At 45.8% G+C, this 19,976-nt stretch overlaps 1 protein-coding gene across 2 annotated transcripts; it reads left to right on the forward strand.

The window, feature by feature from the left end:
- Positions 1-5,655: 5,655 nt before the first annotated feature.
- On the forward strand, positions 5,656-12,306 carry LOC149871687 (uncharacterized). 2 transcript variants are annotated; one of them, XM_090032962.1, is made up of 4 exons: positions 5,656-5,797; positions 6,022-6,325; positions 6,529-6,644; positions 11,107-12,306. In XM_090032962.1, exons 1-4 carry the CDS (start codon positions 5,716-5,718, stop codon positions 11,196-11,198), a joined length of 594 nt encoding a protein of 197 aa, XP_089889088.1. In that variant the 5' UTR covers positions 5,656-5,715; the 3' UTR covers positions 11,199-12,306. The 2 variants fall into 2 exon arrangements, with proteins under 2 accessions (XP_089889088.1, XP_089889089.1); XM_090032963.1 differs by lacking the exon at positions 6,529-6,644.
- Positions 12,307-19,976: the final 7,670 nt, after the last annotated feature.

Raw genomic sequence — 19,976 nt, forward strand, 5'->3', positions numbered from 1 at the left:
ATGTCATAAGGATAACGGAGACCTGATGGGACTCCACCCATGACTGGACCACAGGTATAGAAGGCTATACCCTGTACAGGGGGGATCAAGTTGACAAAAGAGGTGAGGGTGTAGCTCTCCATGTCAAGAAAAGCTACGTATCCCTGCAAGAAGACCTTGGCACCCACCGTGGACAATGTGAGACACTCTGGGTAAAAATCCATGGGGAACACTGTACAAGGGATAGTACAGTGGGACTCTACTACAGACCACCTACCCAGGGTCAAGACCCTGACCAGAAGTTTGTCAGGGAATTGGCTGAGGCTGCGCGCTCCCGATGTATGGTTGGCATGGAAGACTTTAACTACCCAGACATCTCATGGGAGGAGCACTCAGCCAAATCAAAGCAGTTGCAAAGCTTTATCTCATGTGTAGATGACTTCTATCTGACACAGGAAGTCTAATGGCCGATGAGAGGTAAAGTACTGCTCAATGTAGTACTGGCAACTGGGGATGACCTAATTAGTGACCTAATGATCAAAGAGAAGCTGGGTGACAGTGACCACGAGCTGATCACATTCACCATCCGCCATGAAGCTGGCAAGTCAATCAGCAATGCAGAAGTCACCTTCTCTCTGAGGGTGGAAACCGACATTTCCTTTTGTTGCCTTTGTGCCACCGTAAAAATGTTTATGGCAGCACAAAGATGAAGCAAAGAGACATTCATACCCTTTGTCATGTTACAAGTACCCAATATATGTGGCAGCAACAAAGATAGTAATAGATTGTGCCACTTTATTGTGGCAGATGTCTTTTGCTGGTGGTGGGAGTGAGCAGGCAGATGGAGCTGCTCGTGCTCTCTAGCCACCCTGGGCTGGTGCTCTGGAGGCTTCAGGGGCCCAGTCCTGTGAACCCTGAGGAATTCCTAGGCAGAATCAAGGCTCTCAAGATCATGGAGTGTGCGCCTGGCTTTACCCATTTGCAGAGATGTGTCCTGAGGAAATCTCAAGATGTATCTTAGTAAGCAGGGAAAGGCAGGGCTTCACCACTTACAGAGGCACCCCTGGGATCTCCAGGATACATCTCCTTAATTGGGGAATTCCTGATATACTGACATATGCAGAGGCATGGGTCAGCACAGGTTCCGGCAAGGAGTCATGGGATGGGCACAGGAGCTCAGGGTATGTCCCTGGTGCAAGTGGGAAAAGCCTGGGCTTCCGCTGCTTAAAGAAATTCACCCAAAGGTTGTAAAGGACCTGGGAAATTCTTGACACTCTGTGCTTCCATGTTTTGACTCATGCTGTGCTAACCTGTGCTTCATAAGGGCAGTAGGGAATTGAAGATTCCTTGCTGGGACCCATGCTGACCCATACTTCATGCAAAGGGACAGGTCAATATGTGTCCTAGCAAGAAGGAATGGGACAGCAAGGGAGATGGGGAATCCACTGTCAGGGGGAACACATTGCCACTTGTCCCACATTGGGTGTCTGCTTGATGTGGGACAAGGTATTTTGCCCAATATTTTGCTGTGTTGGAAGCTGATCTGCATTATTGGGCAAAATACATTGCACCTTGCACCCGCCAAAGCTGATCCATTTCAGTGTGATGATGTCTTTTTCTAGCCTGAGTGCACTAGCAGAATGCTATTTATAAAAATCAGACTCAAAGTACATAATTACTGCTAGCAATTAAAAGAATGGCCATTTCACTTTGTGAAGGACAAGCCTTTCAAAAGAGGACTAAACCTATACATCAAGTTCTGCTTGACTGTAATCGTCTGACTCATGAATATCTACTTGTGCAGGAAATGAGAGAAGCATATCACATTTCTATCATGTTATTACAAGTCAAATGCAATTTTACAGAGTCTATTGTCAGTGCATCTCAGAGAGCTTCTGTTGGTAATGACAATATGCATGCAGTATAGCTAGCTTTAGTAAGAGCAAAAGACCCAATTACAGTAAATGTAATAGGAGACCCCTACCCCTGATACTTATAAAGAGGGGTTTGTGACTTTAAGGATGTCAGCCTAGGGAGAGGGCCATGCCTGTTCCAGAGAGTATATAAGGCAGTGAGGGAGGGAGAAAGCAGCTTAGAGGTAGGAGCTCTGCAAGTGGAAACAGTAAAAGGGGAGCCACAAGCAAGTAAGCTCAGCAGGTGAGTCTGGTCCCCAGGTCTGCTGTGTGGGAGAGCCAGGCCCCTGGGTCTGATATGAGGGCAAGCCACGCCCCAGGGATTTCTGTGTTGGAGGGCCCAGCTCTTGGGTTTGTCATGCTGGCAGGTCTGGCCTATGATGTGGGTGGGATAAGCCCCTGGGTCTGCCATGTGGGCAGCGCTCATCTCCACAACTCTGTGATAGCCTATAATAATCTGAAGATCAAGATGTGGTAGGGGATATCATACGGTTCCAGTTGGTTGGGAGAGCATGCCAAGTCCCTCTCCACAAGAGGGCAATAGTACATGCAAGGGCCACAGCCCAAAGGTAGTTACATAAAAGAAAAGGAAACCATTCCCAGTCCTGTCCAACATGCTCTTATGTCAAAACAGCTCCTTTAAATGTAATGAACATTTTAGCAGACAGGTCTCCCCTCCCATCCCTATACCACCTTTACTTCTCTTTGCTTAGCACAAAACCCTTGTTTTTCCCACAGCAATGCAAAGCAATCAAGGTGTTTAACAATATACTCATAGCACTATCCTGTTCTACTTTGAAATGAAGGAACATGTCAACACAAGAATCATAATGGAGCTGGTGGAACTAGCCCTATATTCAGGTTATCCCCTTGCAATTAGGAAGATACAGCTTGCTGGTAACCTTGCTGAAAACAGATTTTAGGTGATAAGAACTAATATCCTAATACCATAGTCCATGCATGGAAAAGTCTTATTAGAGCACATATTGTCCATTACCTGGTCAGTAAAGAATTGGTCCCAGAGGTATACTATATTTTCTTACATACAACATACAGCTTTTCCCCCCAAATTGGGGTGTGTCCATTAAACAAGGAGGCTGACATTCTCCTTGGGATAGAAGCACACTGTTTTGATTCTTGCTCCTCAATGCAGCAGCTGTTGCACTGCTATGCAGAAAGCTGAGCAAGTCAGTTGACTGAATGTGTTATTGTTCTTTACTTAAGTGATTGCATCTCCTTTTTAATATTCTTGATGTTCCACTAATCAAGCTAACTTTTCCTAGGATTATTTTTCTGTGTGCTAGCTGCTCCTGGTCTTTCTTCTATTTTGAGACTCTTTTGCACTTTTCAGAATCATAGATCCACCCATGGAGATCAGTCTTTAGCAGCAGTCATCTTTCAACTTCAGTTAAGCAGGGCAGGGAGGGTTATTCAACTGAAGGTTAGGATCTGTACCTACTCTGTGCAGCCATAACTCTGGAAAAAATCTGTTTTCATTCTGCCTTTCAAAAACAAGGCATGTTTTATATCCTGTAGTCTGTTGACAAAATACAATAATTTTAAATGCTATCTAGTTTTATATTACCCCAAAGATAATGAAGATAATGAAGATTTTTTCAAAGGCTAAGAAGAGCCTTGACATTTTCTTGATATTCAGCCCAATTTCTACCCTCAGTTTCTCTATATCATTCTTTGCTAAGCTTCATTAAACCCCTTTTTCTCACTAAAACAGCATTTCTACTACCTTGGTGTTTGTAGGACCTGCAGATAGACCCTTCCCCCCGTTTTTTCTTCCTAAACCAAGGCATTTCTCTTTCTCTCTTTTTCCTCATGAATTGATCCACCCTAGCGTCATGCTTTTCTTCCTTTGCAATGCCTAGGGGAGCCAACTCATGAAAAATCAATGGAAAGACTCTTGTTGGTTTAAATGAAATTTGAATCAGGCCCAGTTTCTCCTTAGTAAACAGGTAAGACTTTTTTCTATCACCAAATACTACTTCCTCTGGCATGACAATAATTCAATGTAATCTGTCTACAGTGCTTCTCTAGAGAGAATGTAAGGAAGGGCAGTTTGGAGGGGGGAATGAGCAAGCAACACAGTTCTTTATGGGTTGCTTTTCCTTTCTACTTCATTTACAGTTCAATCATTCAGGTTCCTATCATTCTTCCCTCTTCATGTCTAAGACAAACACTAAGATTTTGTGCCTCTTTTTTGTCATCTGCTCCTTTCTTGGTTCCTCTTGGAAGAATTTAGACTGCCAATTTAACACATTGATATTTACGGTATAATATCAGACTTTGTCCTCCTGAGGCAAGTCGGGGGGAAATAAATAAATAAATAAATAAATATATACATATATTCCATACATATTAGCATATATGCACCAGAGCTGTAAATAGAGCAATTACTTTTATGCATTGTTTAAAAAGTCAAGGAAAAAATCATCACTAAGTAGTAGAGGATTGTGTTGTGAACCTTGAAACTTGATATGGATGAAAAAGATTTTTTTTATTTTTAAACCAACAGACAAATGCTAAGTATAAATGGATTTTTTTTCCCTGAGAAAAGACGTTAGTGTGGATTTTGCAGTGGGTCATACAAGTGTAAAACAATCTGACAATTTCACCCTTGTGCCAACCTCAGTTCACAAGACACTTTTCCACAAGACCACAAGATACATTTCTTTGTAAATGTTATATACTAAAGCTAGATGCTTCAGGAAAAATATGTGGACCAATGACTAGGATTCCAAAGTGGGATTTGGTAGGCCTGTGTTCTTATTCCTAATCTCCCCTAGTTTTTCTGAGTTACATGATGCAAGATTTTTACCATCTCTATGACTTCATTTGTGAAACAGAGATAATGACAATGTAACTTTTGTGAGCTCTCAGATTCCTGGAAAATATTTCAATAAATGATGTTACTGTGTTCTATATAGTGTAAAATACTAATACATTTTAGGGCAAAATTCCTCTCTTAGGGGTCATTTAGGTTTCCTATAATAATCGTATATTGAATTTACTTTGCAGACTAGTATTATTTAACTATTTTTGGAGAGAGGCCAGGAATCAGACATCAAACTGACAAGCAAGAAAATGACTGGGATATGATACATTTTTCAATAACATTGTGACAGGACTCTTAACGCTTAGCAAAAGTGCAAAGGTCAGGCTGGATCAAATGTTCAGTTACACTCTTAATTCACATGTGTAAAATATGGATATCTGGCATTTCATTTGGGACAAACTTTTAGAAAAGATTACAAACATTGTCATGTAAAGATTCAACATTTAGGTCCTACTTCTTAATTTCCACATATGTAAAATCATAAATACAGAGGGCAAAAAGTTCCAAATGCAAGAAATTAAAAATTCCAGACACTAATTAATAGCAGTTTGTACTGTGGTTGGTTCCAAGTTCTGGTGAGAAAGGCTGTGTTAGAGGAAGAAATGAGTGGTTTGGAAAAACTGCACTAGTAGTTTCCTATTTCCACCAAAAAGGAGGAGTTATCTTATAACCAAATTAGAAGGGATGGTGGACCTGTTACATGGGGAACATTTTTCAGCTGTTATACTGTAACTTTTATAACTACATACTACTGTAATGATACAAGTTAGCTAAACTGCTGTATCTTACCCCTCTATGAAACAGTTAAAAATGCAACAATTATACTACACGTGTATCACTCCAGAAGCATACCCATGTTGCATTGCAAAATATTATATTGGTATCATTTTGTTGGTGACACTAGGCATAGCCCTGGGTAACTCAGAGGGATGGAAGACCACGAGTGTCGATGAAGTCCTTCTGCTCCAGGCTCAGATGAGCCAAAGCCCCCCCTTGCCCAACCTTTGCAACCCTTTCTCTCTGGCGCCTGCAAATCTCCTGTCCTTCTGGAAAGCACGTGAGCTAAAACTGTTATCTGTGGAATGCAAGGGCACCGCTCGGAGGGAGAAGGGAGGAAGGAGGAGGGAGGGGGGGGCTAGCGGGGGAAAAACACTGACAGTGAAACTGACCGGGGTATAAAGATCTCGCTGTTGCAGGGTTAGGTGTGCAGGATTTGAGACAATACAGTCTCCCTGTGCCTTTTACTTGAGCTCAAATAAACTCTGTCTGCTTCTCCCCCAGTGTGTTTATTTGGTGCGACGCACACCGGGCAACGAACCCAATTGTTGCCTCCCTCGGGCACCTTGTGCCGGCAACAGTTGTGGCGCCCAACTTGGGGCTCGAGGCTAACATTTCGCCTTGCCCGGATCCCTCCTGGGGTCGACAACTTGCGGCAACAACCGACGCCCAGCGCGCACTGGTGGTTTCATCGGGGGCCTCGGCAGAGACGTGGTTTGATCGACCCCGGAGGGCACAACGGTGCAACGCGCTCTAATAGTGGAGAAGCGATCGTGGGCGACGGTGTGGAACCGGTCCCTCGGATAAGGTAGGATAAGCTCAGAGCATTGTCTGTTAAGACCTGGGGACGCCCAGTGTCTCCCTGTAGGACCTGGGGACACCCAGTGTCTCCCTAGAGTATGGGCAGGGACAAAGTATGGTTGGCAGGGCACGGTGTACACCCTTAGAATGCATTCTGACTAATTGGAAACTGTTTAAGTTAGATCTAATGACTAAAAATGATCTTAAAAGGTTCTGTACAGTGAAATGGCCTCAATATCAACTGGAGGATCAGGAAAGGTGGCCTCCAGAAGGGTCAATTAACTACAATACAATTCTCCAATTACTCTTGTTTTGTCAGCGGACGGGTAAGTGGAATGAACATTTGTATGCACAATTGTTTATGGCTTTATGGAACAAGACAGATATTTTGCAGAAGTGTAATTTGACTCCGATAGGATCAGTAGTTGTTAGTGTTGAGTCTCAGCATTCCCCCCCATTACTGTAATGCCAGAGTCAGCATCCCCTTCGGCTTTAACACCTCCACCATATAAAGGTCAGATGCCCCCAGTCCCAGAGATTCCTCCCTCAGTGGGATTTTATCCTTTACTTACTGAAACTGTAATAGCCCGGTCTGGGGCCGATGGGCGTGCAGCTCAGACCATGCAAGTATACACCCATGTACCTTTTAACCCAGTGGACCTGGCAGCTTTTAAAGCACAGGCTGGAGAATTTTCAACTAGCCCGAGTAAGTTTATCTCTGTCTTTGAGGGATGTTTAGCTAGTCACAAGCCTGACTGGGATGATTGTAATATCCTTATGCGAACCTTATTATCTGAAGTAGAGCGGAATCAAGTTATTTCCAAAGCCAGGGAAGAAGCACAGCGGAGGCATGAAAGGGATCCTGTCAATGTTCCTGTTCCGGCAGATGTGGTTCCCCTAGCAGACCCTAGATGGGACCCTAACAATCCTGTGGATCATACCCATCTTACCTCTTACAAAAAACTACTTATGCATGGGCTCAGGCACTCGGCTGTCTGACATAATAATTGGGCAAAGCCGTATGAAGTAGTATAGGAGCTGAAGGAAAGTCCCGTTGCATTCCTACAGCGCATCCGAGACACCATTCGGCAAAATACCAATGCAGACCCTGATGATCAGGTGACGGAGGCGATTATAAAGGGTATTTTTACTAGCCATGCAGCCCCTGATATAAAGAGGAAGTTACAAAAGAAGGAAGACTTAATGGGTATGTCTGTAGCACAAATCCTGGAAACTGCAAACAGGGCGTATACTCTCAGAGAAGGAGAAAAGGACAAGAGACAAGTTCGAATGCTAGTAGCAGCAGTACAGGCCGGAGTCAGAGAAAGGCCACAAGAAGGTGGGAGAGGCAGAGGTATAAGGGGTTATGGGCGCGGGTGCCTTGGCCCACAAGAAAGACGCCTGGGACGGAACCAGTGTGCCTTATGCCGGCAAGAGAAACACTGGAAGAATGACTGCCCAGAGAAAGGGAGAGACTGTACTCCTGTAATGACAGCTGAAGGACAGGAGTAGGGGTGTCGGGGGAAACGGACCACCCCACCCCCGGAACCCCGAGTAAAAATGCGGGTGGGGAATTCAGAAATTGATTTTTTTGATAGACTCCGGGGCAGCCCGGACCGCTGTAAATCAACCTCTTCAACTTCCTGTAGCGGACTCTCTCACTGTGGTGAGTGCCATGGGAAAAAAAGACTCAATGCCCAGTGTATGCTCCTGCAGAATGTGCTCTGGGAGACCGGGCTCTTTCTCACAAATTGGTCTACCTTCCAGATTGCCCAACACCCCTTCTAGGACGAGACCTGCTTTGTCGATTAGGTGCATCACTGCATTTTACCCAGGATAAAATAACCCTCACATTGCCCCCTGAAAATGCATGGATAATGACCCTCACGGTTGAACCCTCGGCCATGACCGCTCCCCAGGAGTGGAACCAGTGGGAAGACCAGGTATACCCTTTGGTGTGGGCAGAGGGGGTCCCTGGAAAGGCTACACATCAAACCCCCATTAATATTCAACTACTGTCAGGGAAAGGTCCAGTATGAATCAAGCAGTACCCAATCAAAAGGGAAGCCAGAGAGGGACTGCAGGAGACTACAGACCGTTTCCTAAAGTACAGCATACTGCGAGAGTGTCAGTCAGCCTGGAACACTCCTATCTTGCCGGTACTGAAGCCTGATGGGACATATCGACTGGTGCAGGACCTAAGGGCGGTTAACGAACGGGTTAAAACTATTCATCCTCTCGTCCGAAACCCGTATACCTTGCTGGCCTCCGTAGGGGGGGCAGTATACTCATTTCTCAGTTCTTGATTTGAAAGTCGCTTTCTTTACGATTCCAGTTGACCCCCCCCCCCCCCAGGAGATATTCTCTTTTGAATGGGAGGACAGAAAAAGGGTTAAGAAACAACTTTGTTGGACAGTATTAGCCCAGGGATTTAAGAACTCTCCTACCCTTTTCGGCCAGTCCTTAGCTAAAGACTTGGAGGAGTGGAATAATGAGCATGAAGTTCTCTTGTTACAATATGTGGATGATTTATTAATTGCTGCCATAGATTTAAACTCCTGCCTTAATGCCACAGTAAGCCTCCTAAACTTTATTGGACTTCAAGGATATCGGGTGGCTCGAAATAAAGCTCAAGTTGCTCTCCCCGAAGTACGATACCTGGGATTTCATATAAGACAGGGGGAACACCAGCTTTCGAGCGAGCGAAAGGAGGCTATATGGCAGGTTCCCACCCCAAGCAACCGTAAGCAGCTCAGGGTGTTTCTTGGCATGGCAGGTTTTTGCAGAATATGGATCCCTGAATTTGGACTATGGGCAAAACCACTATATGACTGTGTGAAAGGGGCAGACCATGACCCCTTTTATTGGACTCCAGAAGCCAACAAGGCATTTAAGATACTAAAAAGGAAACTAATGGAAGCCCCTGCCCTGGGGTTACCGGACCTTTCTAAACCTTTCCAATTGTATGTGCATGAACGAAAAGGGATGGCTCTGGGAATGCTTACTCAATTGTTGGGGGCGTGGAAACGTCCCGTTGCTTATTTCTCCAAACAGCTTGATCCAGTTGCCAAGGGATGGCCAGTGTGTTTACGAGCAGTTGTGGCAACTGCCCTAGTACTTGAGGAAGCTGAAAAGTTAATGCTGGGAGGAGTCATGCAGGTGTATACCCCACATATGGTCCAGGCTCTGCTAGACGCGAAGGGGGGTCTCTGGCTCACCCAGGCTCGAGTGGCTCCGTACCAAGCTAAGCTGTTGGAGAACCCTGAAGTGACTCTGCAAACCTGCCCCTCCCTCAACCCGGCTACTCTCTTACCTGAAACGGAAGAACAAGAGCATGATTGTTTAGACATCATAGATGCACAGTACTCCAGCCGTGCAGACCTACAGGATCAGCCACTTCTGAATGCTGATTGTGAGTGGTACACTGATGGCAGTAGCATTGTTGTAGAAGGGCAAAGGAGGGCAGGTTATGCTGTTGTGACCCTCTATGACGTTGTTGAGGCCAAGGGTTTGCCCGCCGGAGCATCTGCTCAACTTGCTGAACTGGTGGCCCTGACCCGGGCACTAGAACTGTCAAAAGGGAAACGAGTCAACATCTATACCGACTCTAGGTATGCTTTTGGAGTACTGCATGCCCATGCTGGCCTATGGAAACAAAGGGGACTGCTGACAGCCCAAGGCTCCCCAGTGAAGTATGGACCCCAAATTCTCCGACTCCTGGAAGCTGTTCGACTTCCCTCGGAAGTGGCAGTAATGCACTGTAAGGCACATCAGAAAGAGGATCAAGACGTAGCCAGGGGTAATGCCCGGGCAGACAGAGAAGCTAAAATTGCTGCCACCCTGAGGACACCGAGACCTGCTGACATCCCTATGCATGCTCTCATTCCATCAGTGGGGGAGCTCCCAGATCCGCAGTACTCATATGAAGAAAAAGAACTAGCCGACAAGCTTGGTCTCCAAGAAAAGAAGGGATGGCTGTGCTCCATGGACAGGAGGATCCTCCTACCAAAGAGCCTGACCCAGCCAGTGTTGCAACGGCTACATCAAACTACACACGCTGGAAAAGAAGCTCTCACTCAGTTGGTGAACAAATATTTTCTAACCTCTGGACTTCAACCTCTGGCCTCCCAAATACAGGCCAGCTGTTCGATTTGTCAAAAGAATAACCCTCAACCCAGTCTCTCAGCACCTCCAGCCACTTTGGAACCTACTCCAGGCCCCAGACTGGTTTGGCACATAGACTTTACTGAGTTCCCCCGAACTCAAGGATTTAAGTATCTCCTTGTTATAATAGATCAATTCAGCGGATGGCCTGAAGCCTTTCCATGTCGCAATTGTACAGCCAAGACTGTAGTTCTAAAATTCGTCCGGGAAGTTATTCCCCGCTTCAGACTTCCCCAGTGGATGGAATCTGACAACGGAACACATTTCACTTCAAAGATCATCCAAAACATCTCAGATGCCTTACAGAACCCCTGGAAACTCCATACTGCATGGCGACCACAAGCTAATGGTGTAGCAGAATGTACAAATCAGGCCCTCAAGCGTCATCTATCAAAGATCTGCCAGGAGGCCTCTCTGCGATGGCCCGATGCTTTCCCCTTGCTTTGCTTCATATCCGTGCCCCCTCCCCAAGGGAAGATTAGGGCTTAGCCCCTTTGAAATGATGTTTGGAAGGGCATGGCCTAAGAACGGGACGCCGGTTCTAGCAGGGGAGTGGGAAATAGGATGTAATATTTTGTCATGGTATATGTGCTCTCTGTCTGCTGTTCTTTCTTCTCTCCATAGGTACACTAAAGACTTGCAGCCTCTTCCGCTGGATGCTCCAGTCCACTTGTTACAGCCGGAGATTCCATGCTCATTCGGACCTGGAAGGATGAGCCCCTCCAAGAGAAGTGGAAAGGACCTCACCCTGTCCTACTAGTTTCCCACACAGCGGCAAAGGTCAATGGACACAAGAACTGGATTCATCACGAGACAGACTTGGCATGATCTTTCTCCTGGCGTACGGAGTGGGCCGGCTAGCCAAGCTATATCGTCAACTTTCTATGTTCCTTACAAAATTTGCTAATGACACTTTAGCTATTGAAAAGAGCCTTAACTCCAAGATTTATCAACTTCGTTTATTATCTCTTCAAAACCATCAGGCCCTAGATTATGTTTCAGCTTCTCAGAGCGGGGTATGTGCTTTAATTGGGAACAAATGTTGTACTTATGTCCCAGAAAATTCCCAAGATATAAACAAACACATTTTGTCAGCTGAACAGGCTTTTGAGCTGTGGAAAAGTCAGGAACGTGAACCCACTGTCTTTGATTCTCTCTGGAGCTGGTTGCCCAACCTCGGAGGCCTAGGAGCAGGCATCCTTAACCTCCTGATCACCAGTGTTGTATTGTGTTTAATTAGTCTCCTCTTATTTGTGTGCTGTAATGCCCTCCTGCACAAAGTCTGTGCATCCTCCTCCCGAGCGCCTCATTATACCCTTGCATTGCCTCAAACACTTAATTACTTTTTGTCTTCAGAATATGAGAAAACTCAGCCAAAACTTTGTTGAGTATTCTCAAAGGGGGGAGCTGTTGGTGACACTGGGCATAACCCTGGGTAACGCAGAGGGATGGAAGACCACGAGTGTCAATGAAGTCCTTCTGCTCCAGGCTCAGATGAGCCAAAGCCCCCCCTTGCCCAACCTTTGCAACCCTTTCTCTCTGGCGCCTGCAAATCTCCTGTCCTTCTGGAAAGCACGCGAGCTAAAACTGTTATCTGTGGAATGCAAGGACACCGCTCGGAGGGAGAAGGGAGGAGGGAGGAGGGAGGGGGGGGCTAGCGGGGGAAAAACACTGACAGTGAAACTGACCGGGGTATAAAGATCTCGCTGTTGCAGGGTTAGGTGTGCAGGATTTGAGACAATACAGTCTCCCTGTGCCTTTTACTTGAGCTCAAATAAACTCTGTCTGCTTCTCCCCCAGTGTGTTTATTTGGTGCGACGCACACCGGGCAACGGACCCAATTGTTGCCTCCCTCGGGCACCTTGTGCCGGCAACAATTTGCTATAGAAACAATTGTAACTTCTGTCCATACCCTCAATTGTCTATGACTATGTTTTCACAGCTTTTAAGAAATGCAAAACTCTAGAACTCTTGGTTCAGAGATGATACCTTTTATAAATGTTTTGGATTTATTTTGGTCTCAGACCAACATGGCTGTTAAATACATCCCTGAATTCATAGCTTTTAGGCAGTTATCTGCACTGGTCTAAAGCACCAGAGGAAATATTTGAAAGAGACCAGATAGATCTATAAAGTTGTATACTTTCCATCTCCAAACCAATGGGAGAAAACAAGCCTTTTATTTATGCCTCAGAAGTAGTTAGATTTCTGTTGTAGAGAAGAAATGTACTAAACTAGTGTAGCCCTGTGGGGTCAGGCCAACTCTCAGAATCTCAATATTGCACTGTTAGACAGGAGGGTGTGACAATTGCACATATACAAACACACAAATCAATTAGGTGCATACACACAGAATACCAGCTCAGGCACATGCACATCTGAACCAGCCTAGGGCACATGCATACCTATCACCAGTTCAAGCACATATACTATACACCCCAAAAGTTAGACACAGATCACTAATTCGTATATCATGCACACAATGCCATATATATATATATACACACACACATACACACACATACAACCCACCTACACATACACACAGGTAAGTTCCTAACTTGGATGGTACAGTGTGTATGTGTGTGCTTGGAGTACCTGGGATACTTGGAGGAAGGTTCAGGTGAGACAGAGAGAGAGTTAAAGTGTAGGGAACAAAAGTTGCCAGAACTGGGATTAGGACCAGTGGACTACAAAGAAGCTGGCTGAGGAACTGAGGCTTGGGTTTACTTGCGGTAGACTGGGGCTGGAAACTGAGGCAGACAGCTGAGATATTGGGAAGCGGGGGACAAATAAGTGGTGGCAAGGAGGAGACAGTCAGGAAAGAAACTGAGGCAGAAACCTGGTTGCTCAGGGGAAAAGGAAAAGGCAGTGGGGATAAGACAGTGGCAAAGAAACAGTTTTATTACACAGACAGCACAGTACACTGCCCCATGAAGTTATTAATTCACACACATACACACACACGCACACAAGCACTCACAATAGCAGCAGGAGAAAGAGACTCAGTGTAAGAGCTGGAGTCCAGGTAGGGAAGAGAAGCAGAGTCCACGTCCTTGGTTGAAGAGTGGGTGGGGGGTGATAGCTACCTATCCAGGCTGGAAAGGGGTCCTTGTCCAGTAGATGCTGTCCAGAGGGGGGTTGCCGGCAGGGCCTCTGAGTGGATAGCTGGTGTGGCATGGTGCTGGTCCAGATGGAGAGGGCGTCCCGCTGGGTCTGTCTTCACTGCCCCTTTTTATAGGGGCAGACCTTGCGTTACCCTAGTGACATGCGGCATGCCCAGGCAAGGGTCAGCCCCTGCATACTGAACATGTGTGTTCCATGCAGGGATGTGCAGTTTTGGGTGTCTGTAATGGTGGGGCACAATGGTAGAGTTGCTGGTTCTACAGGGTCTTTTGTCTTTCAAATGCTGGGTTCTTGTCTCTGTTCCTGGGTGAGGTCCATGGTTCCTGGCTGAATCAATGCAAGGTGATGGCCTGGTCATTACAGGCCATTCAGTAGAGGCCTGCTACCATTGTATTTCAATCATTCCCAATCACTCTCATTCATCTGTGAACCAATTTACATGGGAGGGGTAAGTGACTCACACAGTTGCGACACAGGGGATGTCCGGGCAGAGGACACAAGATGGAGACTTAACATACAAAATGGAAACTTGACATGACTTTGGTTCACTTACAAACACAGGCCTAAACCATACTATATCCATATGAAACAATAAAAATCAATACGACAATGATAATAATACAATATACAACAGTAAGAATCAATACAAAGGTAATAATAATACAGTATGAAACAGTGGATATCCAAAACCAAAAACTTGCTATGAAAATAAAAACGTTAAAGCTTATCCTAAGTCTCAGCTCGCTTATGCTTGTCTATAGGGAATAGAGAGGGAGAGAAAGAAAAGCCAGAAATAATTGGGGAAGGGAATGCATATCTATCGTGTGTGTGTGTGTGTGTGTGTGTGTGTAAAGAAAAACTGGGGTTTTTGCTACACTAGTTATATCCTTGTAATAGGTATATCACAATGGTGGTGTATGATATGTGTCTGATAGCTATAGCATGAGAATCATCCATAGCATGGAAGATCAGTGCATGGTGCCCTCTGCTTGCCTCAGGTCTTGCATAGGAGCTGCACTGATGATCCAAGAGTGGCTTTGTAGGATGTATGTCCACCATGTATATCCTCCTGCTTCCCCTGTATAATGTGGCTTTGAAGGTCACAAAAAAAGAGCACAGAGGTGCTGCAGGTCCAGTGGCCAAAACTGGCACAGACAGCATGCAGATACTGACTAAAATAACAACCACTGGAGGGCTAAAAGGAACTTCATACCCTGTCAATGAGTTAAGGCAAGATTTCACTCAACCACTGTACATTACACTTTGATACAACCTGAGGACCTGGGCTTTATGTGAGTGGAAGAAGTTTCATTCAATGAGAATTGTAAGTAGTCTAAAAGATTCAGTTTAGTATAAACTTAAAAGGTATCAGATGGGAAGAGAATCTCAAAATACAATTCACTTGTAGGTGTCCTTGGTAGATTTGGGTTATAACTCATTTTAAACTGTTCCCCCAAAAAGTCTTTTCCAGAGAAAGTTCTGGAAAGTACATAGAAAAAAGAAAAGGAGATTTTTGCTTGCTTGTTTTAAGCATAAAGCATGATGCCATGCCAAATATTAAAAAAAAAAAAAAAAATTCTAGTTTTGTATTTTTTCTTTCTTTCTTTCTTTTTTTGTGAGTGGCAGGAGGAAATCAATTAGCAAAGAAAGAAGAAGGAGAGGAAAATTTTCCCTAGCCGAGTAAAAGAAACAGTAGGCTGAAAAGACGGGAACAGAAGCTGTTCCAACATTCAAACCAGGCTCAGCAGGAGAAAAACCAGTGCATCTACATGTACATTAATGCGCAATAGTTAATGCACATTACATCTAATACTTCCATTGTTAGGTACTAGGAAAATGCACTTTAGCCTGTGTTAATGCACATTAACAAAAGAGCATGGTGTATTTTTACATGTGCTGGAACGCAGCAGGACAGTAGGGGATGCGTCTGCACTGAGCCACCCATCTCACTGTGGCTGACCACCTTCCAGGCTCCGAGTGCCTCCCACATCAGGCCGCCCCCCTTCCTGGAGCACACCCACAAGCCTGGGGGTAATGTCACCGCTACCCAGGGTCTGGACTGATCCCAATCCTGTGCTCACTGGGAAACACAGGCCTAGTAGTCCTTGAGGGGTACTCGACCCACTACAAGATTTTGGGGTGCTTCCCTCAGTATGAAGCACGAGTAATGGGTTCCTTTAGCTAAACCAAGGGGACCCCAAGGCATAATCTAGACCCTCTCCCAGTAAGTCTCCCATGCTAGGTACAGAGGAGAACTTTATTGGTTACAAGAAGTTTGGAATAGGGTACAGAATAAAGCAATATCAGAAAAATACCTTAGAACAAAGTGGCATGGTAGCCTTTGATCACATATCTGAGTTAATGCAAGCTATATATCTAGGTAGATCTCAAATACCTTACTCTCAAGTATCATTCAGAGACAGGTGGAGATTACCTCTGGAGGCAAGCATTTCATTGAAGATGACTTGCAAGAGAGAGAGTGAATTTTGGATGGTCTGAAAGTTTTCATCATGACTGCTGCACTGCCTCCTGCACAGTCCTTCACTTATATAGACCTTATGACTTTATTTACCTGATCCAATGAAAGCCAGCAGCTGTTGGCTGCCAGCCAACCAATTTGAAATGCATCATTGGTGCCAGGTTGACTGGCAAGGTCTCTAGCCCCCTCCCAGTCATAATGACATTGCTAAGAACGGTAGGGAGTTTAAGCTCCCACCCAGGTGTGTGAGGTAAGTCACGTAGGCAGAGGGAGCAGGTTTCCCCCTCCCTCAGGAATGTATCCAGCTCAGGTCATAACTCAGGGTTACCTGAAGATATGGGGCAGAGGAATCCATCCTCTGCAGTGACCATGGTAACAAAATTGTCAGATTGGTCATTTGCCAGATAGCAGAGTTGGGGAGAGACAGAAATGGCATTCTGCCACACAGTGCCAGGCACTTTTAATTAGCAAGCCATGCTAATTAAAGCACCCACACATCATGTGTACCAGCATCTCCATGCTAAAAAATGGCAGTGGGGCACTTTGAACTAAAGCTCATCAAATGTGTTTCATAGTTTCATAGTTAGTAGGGTCAGAAGGGACCTGAGCAGATCATCAAGTCTGACCCCCCTGCCATGGCAGGAAAGAGTACTGGGGTCAAATGACCCCAGCAAGGTGTTCATCTAGCCTCCTCTTAAAGACCCCCGGGGTAGGAGCCACCACCACTTCTCTTGGAAGTAGTTCCCAGATCCTAGCCACCCTGACCATGCAGTAGCGCCTCCTGACATCTAGCCTAAATCTACCCTCTGCCAGCTTGTGACCGTTACTCCTGGTCACTCCTGGCAGTGCTCGGGGGAACAGGGGCTTCCCTAATGCCTGCTGGTCCCCCCTGATTAGTTTGTAGCAGGCCACTAGATCCCCCCTCAGCCTTCTTTTGTGGAAGCTGAACAGGTTCAGGTCCCTCAGCATCTCCACGTAGGGCCTGCCCTGCTGCCCCCCGATCATGCGAGTGGCCCTCCTCTGGACCCTCTCCATGTTGTCCACATCCCTCTTGAAGTGCGGTGCCCGGAACTGGATGCAGTACTCCAGCTGTGGCCTGACCAGTATCACATGGAGGGGGAGTATCACCTCCTTCGATCTGCTTGAGATGCATCTGTGGATGCATGACAAGGTGTGGTTGGCCTTCCTGACCACGTCCCCACACTGTTGGCCCATGTTCATCTTGGCATCAATGATGACTCCAAGATCCTTTTCTGCCTCTGCATTGACGAGAAGGGAGTTCCCCAGCCTGTAGGTATGGTGCTGGTTCTTCTGCCCCAGGTGCATCACCTTGCACTTGTCGGTGTTGAATCCCATCCTATTCTCATCCGTCCACCCCTGTAACTTGTCTAGGTCTGATTGTAGCCTATTCCTTCCTTCTAGTGTACCCACATCCCCCCACATCTTAGTATCATCAGCAAATTTGAACAGGGTGCTTTTTACCCCCTCATCCAAGTCACTGATGAAGATGTGGAACAGTGCGGGCCCAAGGACTGAGCCCTGGGGAACCCCACTGCTCACATCTTTCCAGGTCAAAAATGACCCATCCACTACCACTTTTTGGATGCAGCCCTCCAGCCAGCTGGTGACCCATTTGACTGTGTGGGTGTCGACACCACAGTCCCCCAGTTTTTTAATGAGAACAGGGTGAGAGACAGTGTCGAAGGCCTTCTGGAAGTCCAGGAAGACTATGTCCACTGCTACCCCTGCATCTTATTTATCCCAGTGCAAGAAACCCAAACACTGAGATGCTTGAGATAATTTGTCACTTTCGAAAATTTGGGCTCTCGGTCTATAGTTTACCTGTTGCACACACACTCACACCTGTGCTGAAATACATCTTTCTCTAGAAGCCAGGAGAACCCACACTATCCTATATAATAGTGTGAAGTGGAAACATTTTTTCAACAAGGCCATCTGAGCAGATGCCAGCCATTAGGAAAAGCAGTACTTTGTACTTATTTAACTGGGAATGGGTACTGCACACATTGCTCTGGTCTCTGAGTGTTCACTCAGAGCAGGTCTTACCATAGTGTCCTTCTCCCTTGGGTGATTTCAACAACTTGGGAAACACAAATATGGTAAGTTCTGAAACAAAAGCACCCCACCTCACCCCCATTTTTCTACTACTGTAACAAGAAACAAAAAGGATAAAGTAGGAATGTGAACAGACAGGAAGGAGGACTACTTCATTTTAAAAGATATATTTATGATTGATGATAAAAAGAATGGCTATTACAAAACTCTTGGATATGGAATGTATAGTTGCAGTAAGTTTATTTCTAGTGAGAAGCAATGTAGAAGGATAATGAAATCCCAAAGGCTTTATTTGTTTGGTCTTACACAATTTTTCTCTAAGCTTTGACGCTGGCCCAAGACACACTAAGGTTTCCTATAGTCATAAATGTAATAGTTGAAGGTAGCTTATTGATTTGTTCCTCTTTTTTATGAGATGAAGCTGTTTAATATTCATTGAGGACAAAGAACAGAAAAAATAATGCCAGTAATCCACTTACGAAATGGGAAAGAATTCTATGCCATCAGAAATCGCAGATTTCTCCCCACCCCTCAACCTCTCCCCACCAATAACCTCACCATTTACCTTTGCTCTGGCTCCAGCTTCAGCTCCAGTAGGTGTCTGTCTCTACTCCAGTTTGAACCATGAAGAATGTGTTTGCCTCAGCCCCAGCCTGGCCCCACAGCAGCAGCAACAGCAGCCCAGGCCAGGCCCCAGAGGCAGGGCTATTCTGATTGTGCATCTCAGTGTTTGGGTTTCTTTTCACTTCCTGGAAATCTTTCTGGGCCTTTTAAGGAGTCTGCATGTCTATATGTGCACTTTAATGCACATTAGCTTATTTTGAATGCATATATTTTCATGAAGAACAATCACATGCCAGCATAGGAAGAAAGTAGTGCCAGATCTGCTTATGGACAAGTGATGCAAAAAGCCTGAGCCAATGCCAGTTTTAGTGCATGTAAATGATTTCTGAAATACTGAAAATGTTTCCAAAATGTAACACAGTAACTGCAATATTTCAATGACAGTATTTGTCTCAGTAATACCAATACCACACATTAGGGATGATAATACATTTGCATATTATTTTACTGTTATGAACTCTTACAATGTGACACAACAACATCATATTCCTTGTAAGAGAATTTACCCTTACAAGGCCTATGAAATACCTACTGTATTTGCTTGAATTCAAGATAAGTTTTTTTTCCCCCATTTAACATGGAGGGAAGAACCCCTCATCTTGGATTCAGGCTTGAGGCTTGAGGGGAGACGGATGCCCTGGTCCTAGCCATGGCCCCATCCTGGTCTCTGCTTCTCTGCTTGTCCCTCCCTGCTCCACCTTCAGCCTCAGGCTCTTTCCCCCATCTCTCCCACCCCTCAGCCTCTCCCCCAATACCCTCACCATTTACTCTTGCTCTGGCTCCAGCTTCAGCTCCAGTAGGTTTCTGTCCCTACTCCAGTTTGGGGCATGCAGAATGCGTTTGCCTTATCCCCAGCCTGACCCCACAGCAGCAGCAACAGCATCCCAGGCCAGGCCTCAGAGGCAGGGCTATTGCTTCCATGCTGCCATTGCTGCTACAGGGCAAGGCTGGTGCCAGAGCAAACACATACTCCATGCCCTAGGCTGGAGCACAGATGGAGCCTACAAAGCTGCAGCAAGGGTAAGCAATGACAAGGCAGGGAGGGAGAGAGGAGCAGAGGCTGATGGGTGTGGGAAAGGGGGAAGGGAGACCTAAAGCCATAGGCAACTGGTAGGGGATACACGAGGATGCACGCACCCCACCCCCAATGGCTGACACTGATGCTGTCAGTAGGGCTGGTGCCCCTCCC

The sequence above is a fragment of the Crocodylus siamensis genome, chromosome 2 (assembly GCF_052110815.1).
Source record: "Crocodylus siamensis isolate JL-2025a chromosome 2, ASM5211081v1, whole genome shotgun sequence".
Taxonomy (NCBI): Eukaryota; Metazoa; Chordata; order Crocodylia; family Crocodylidae; genus Crocodylus; species Crocodylus siamensis.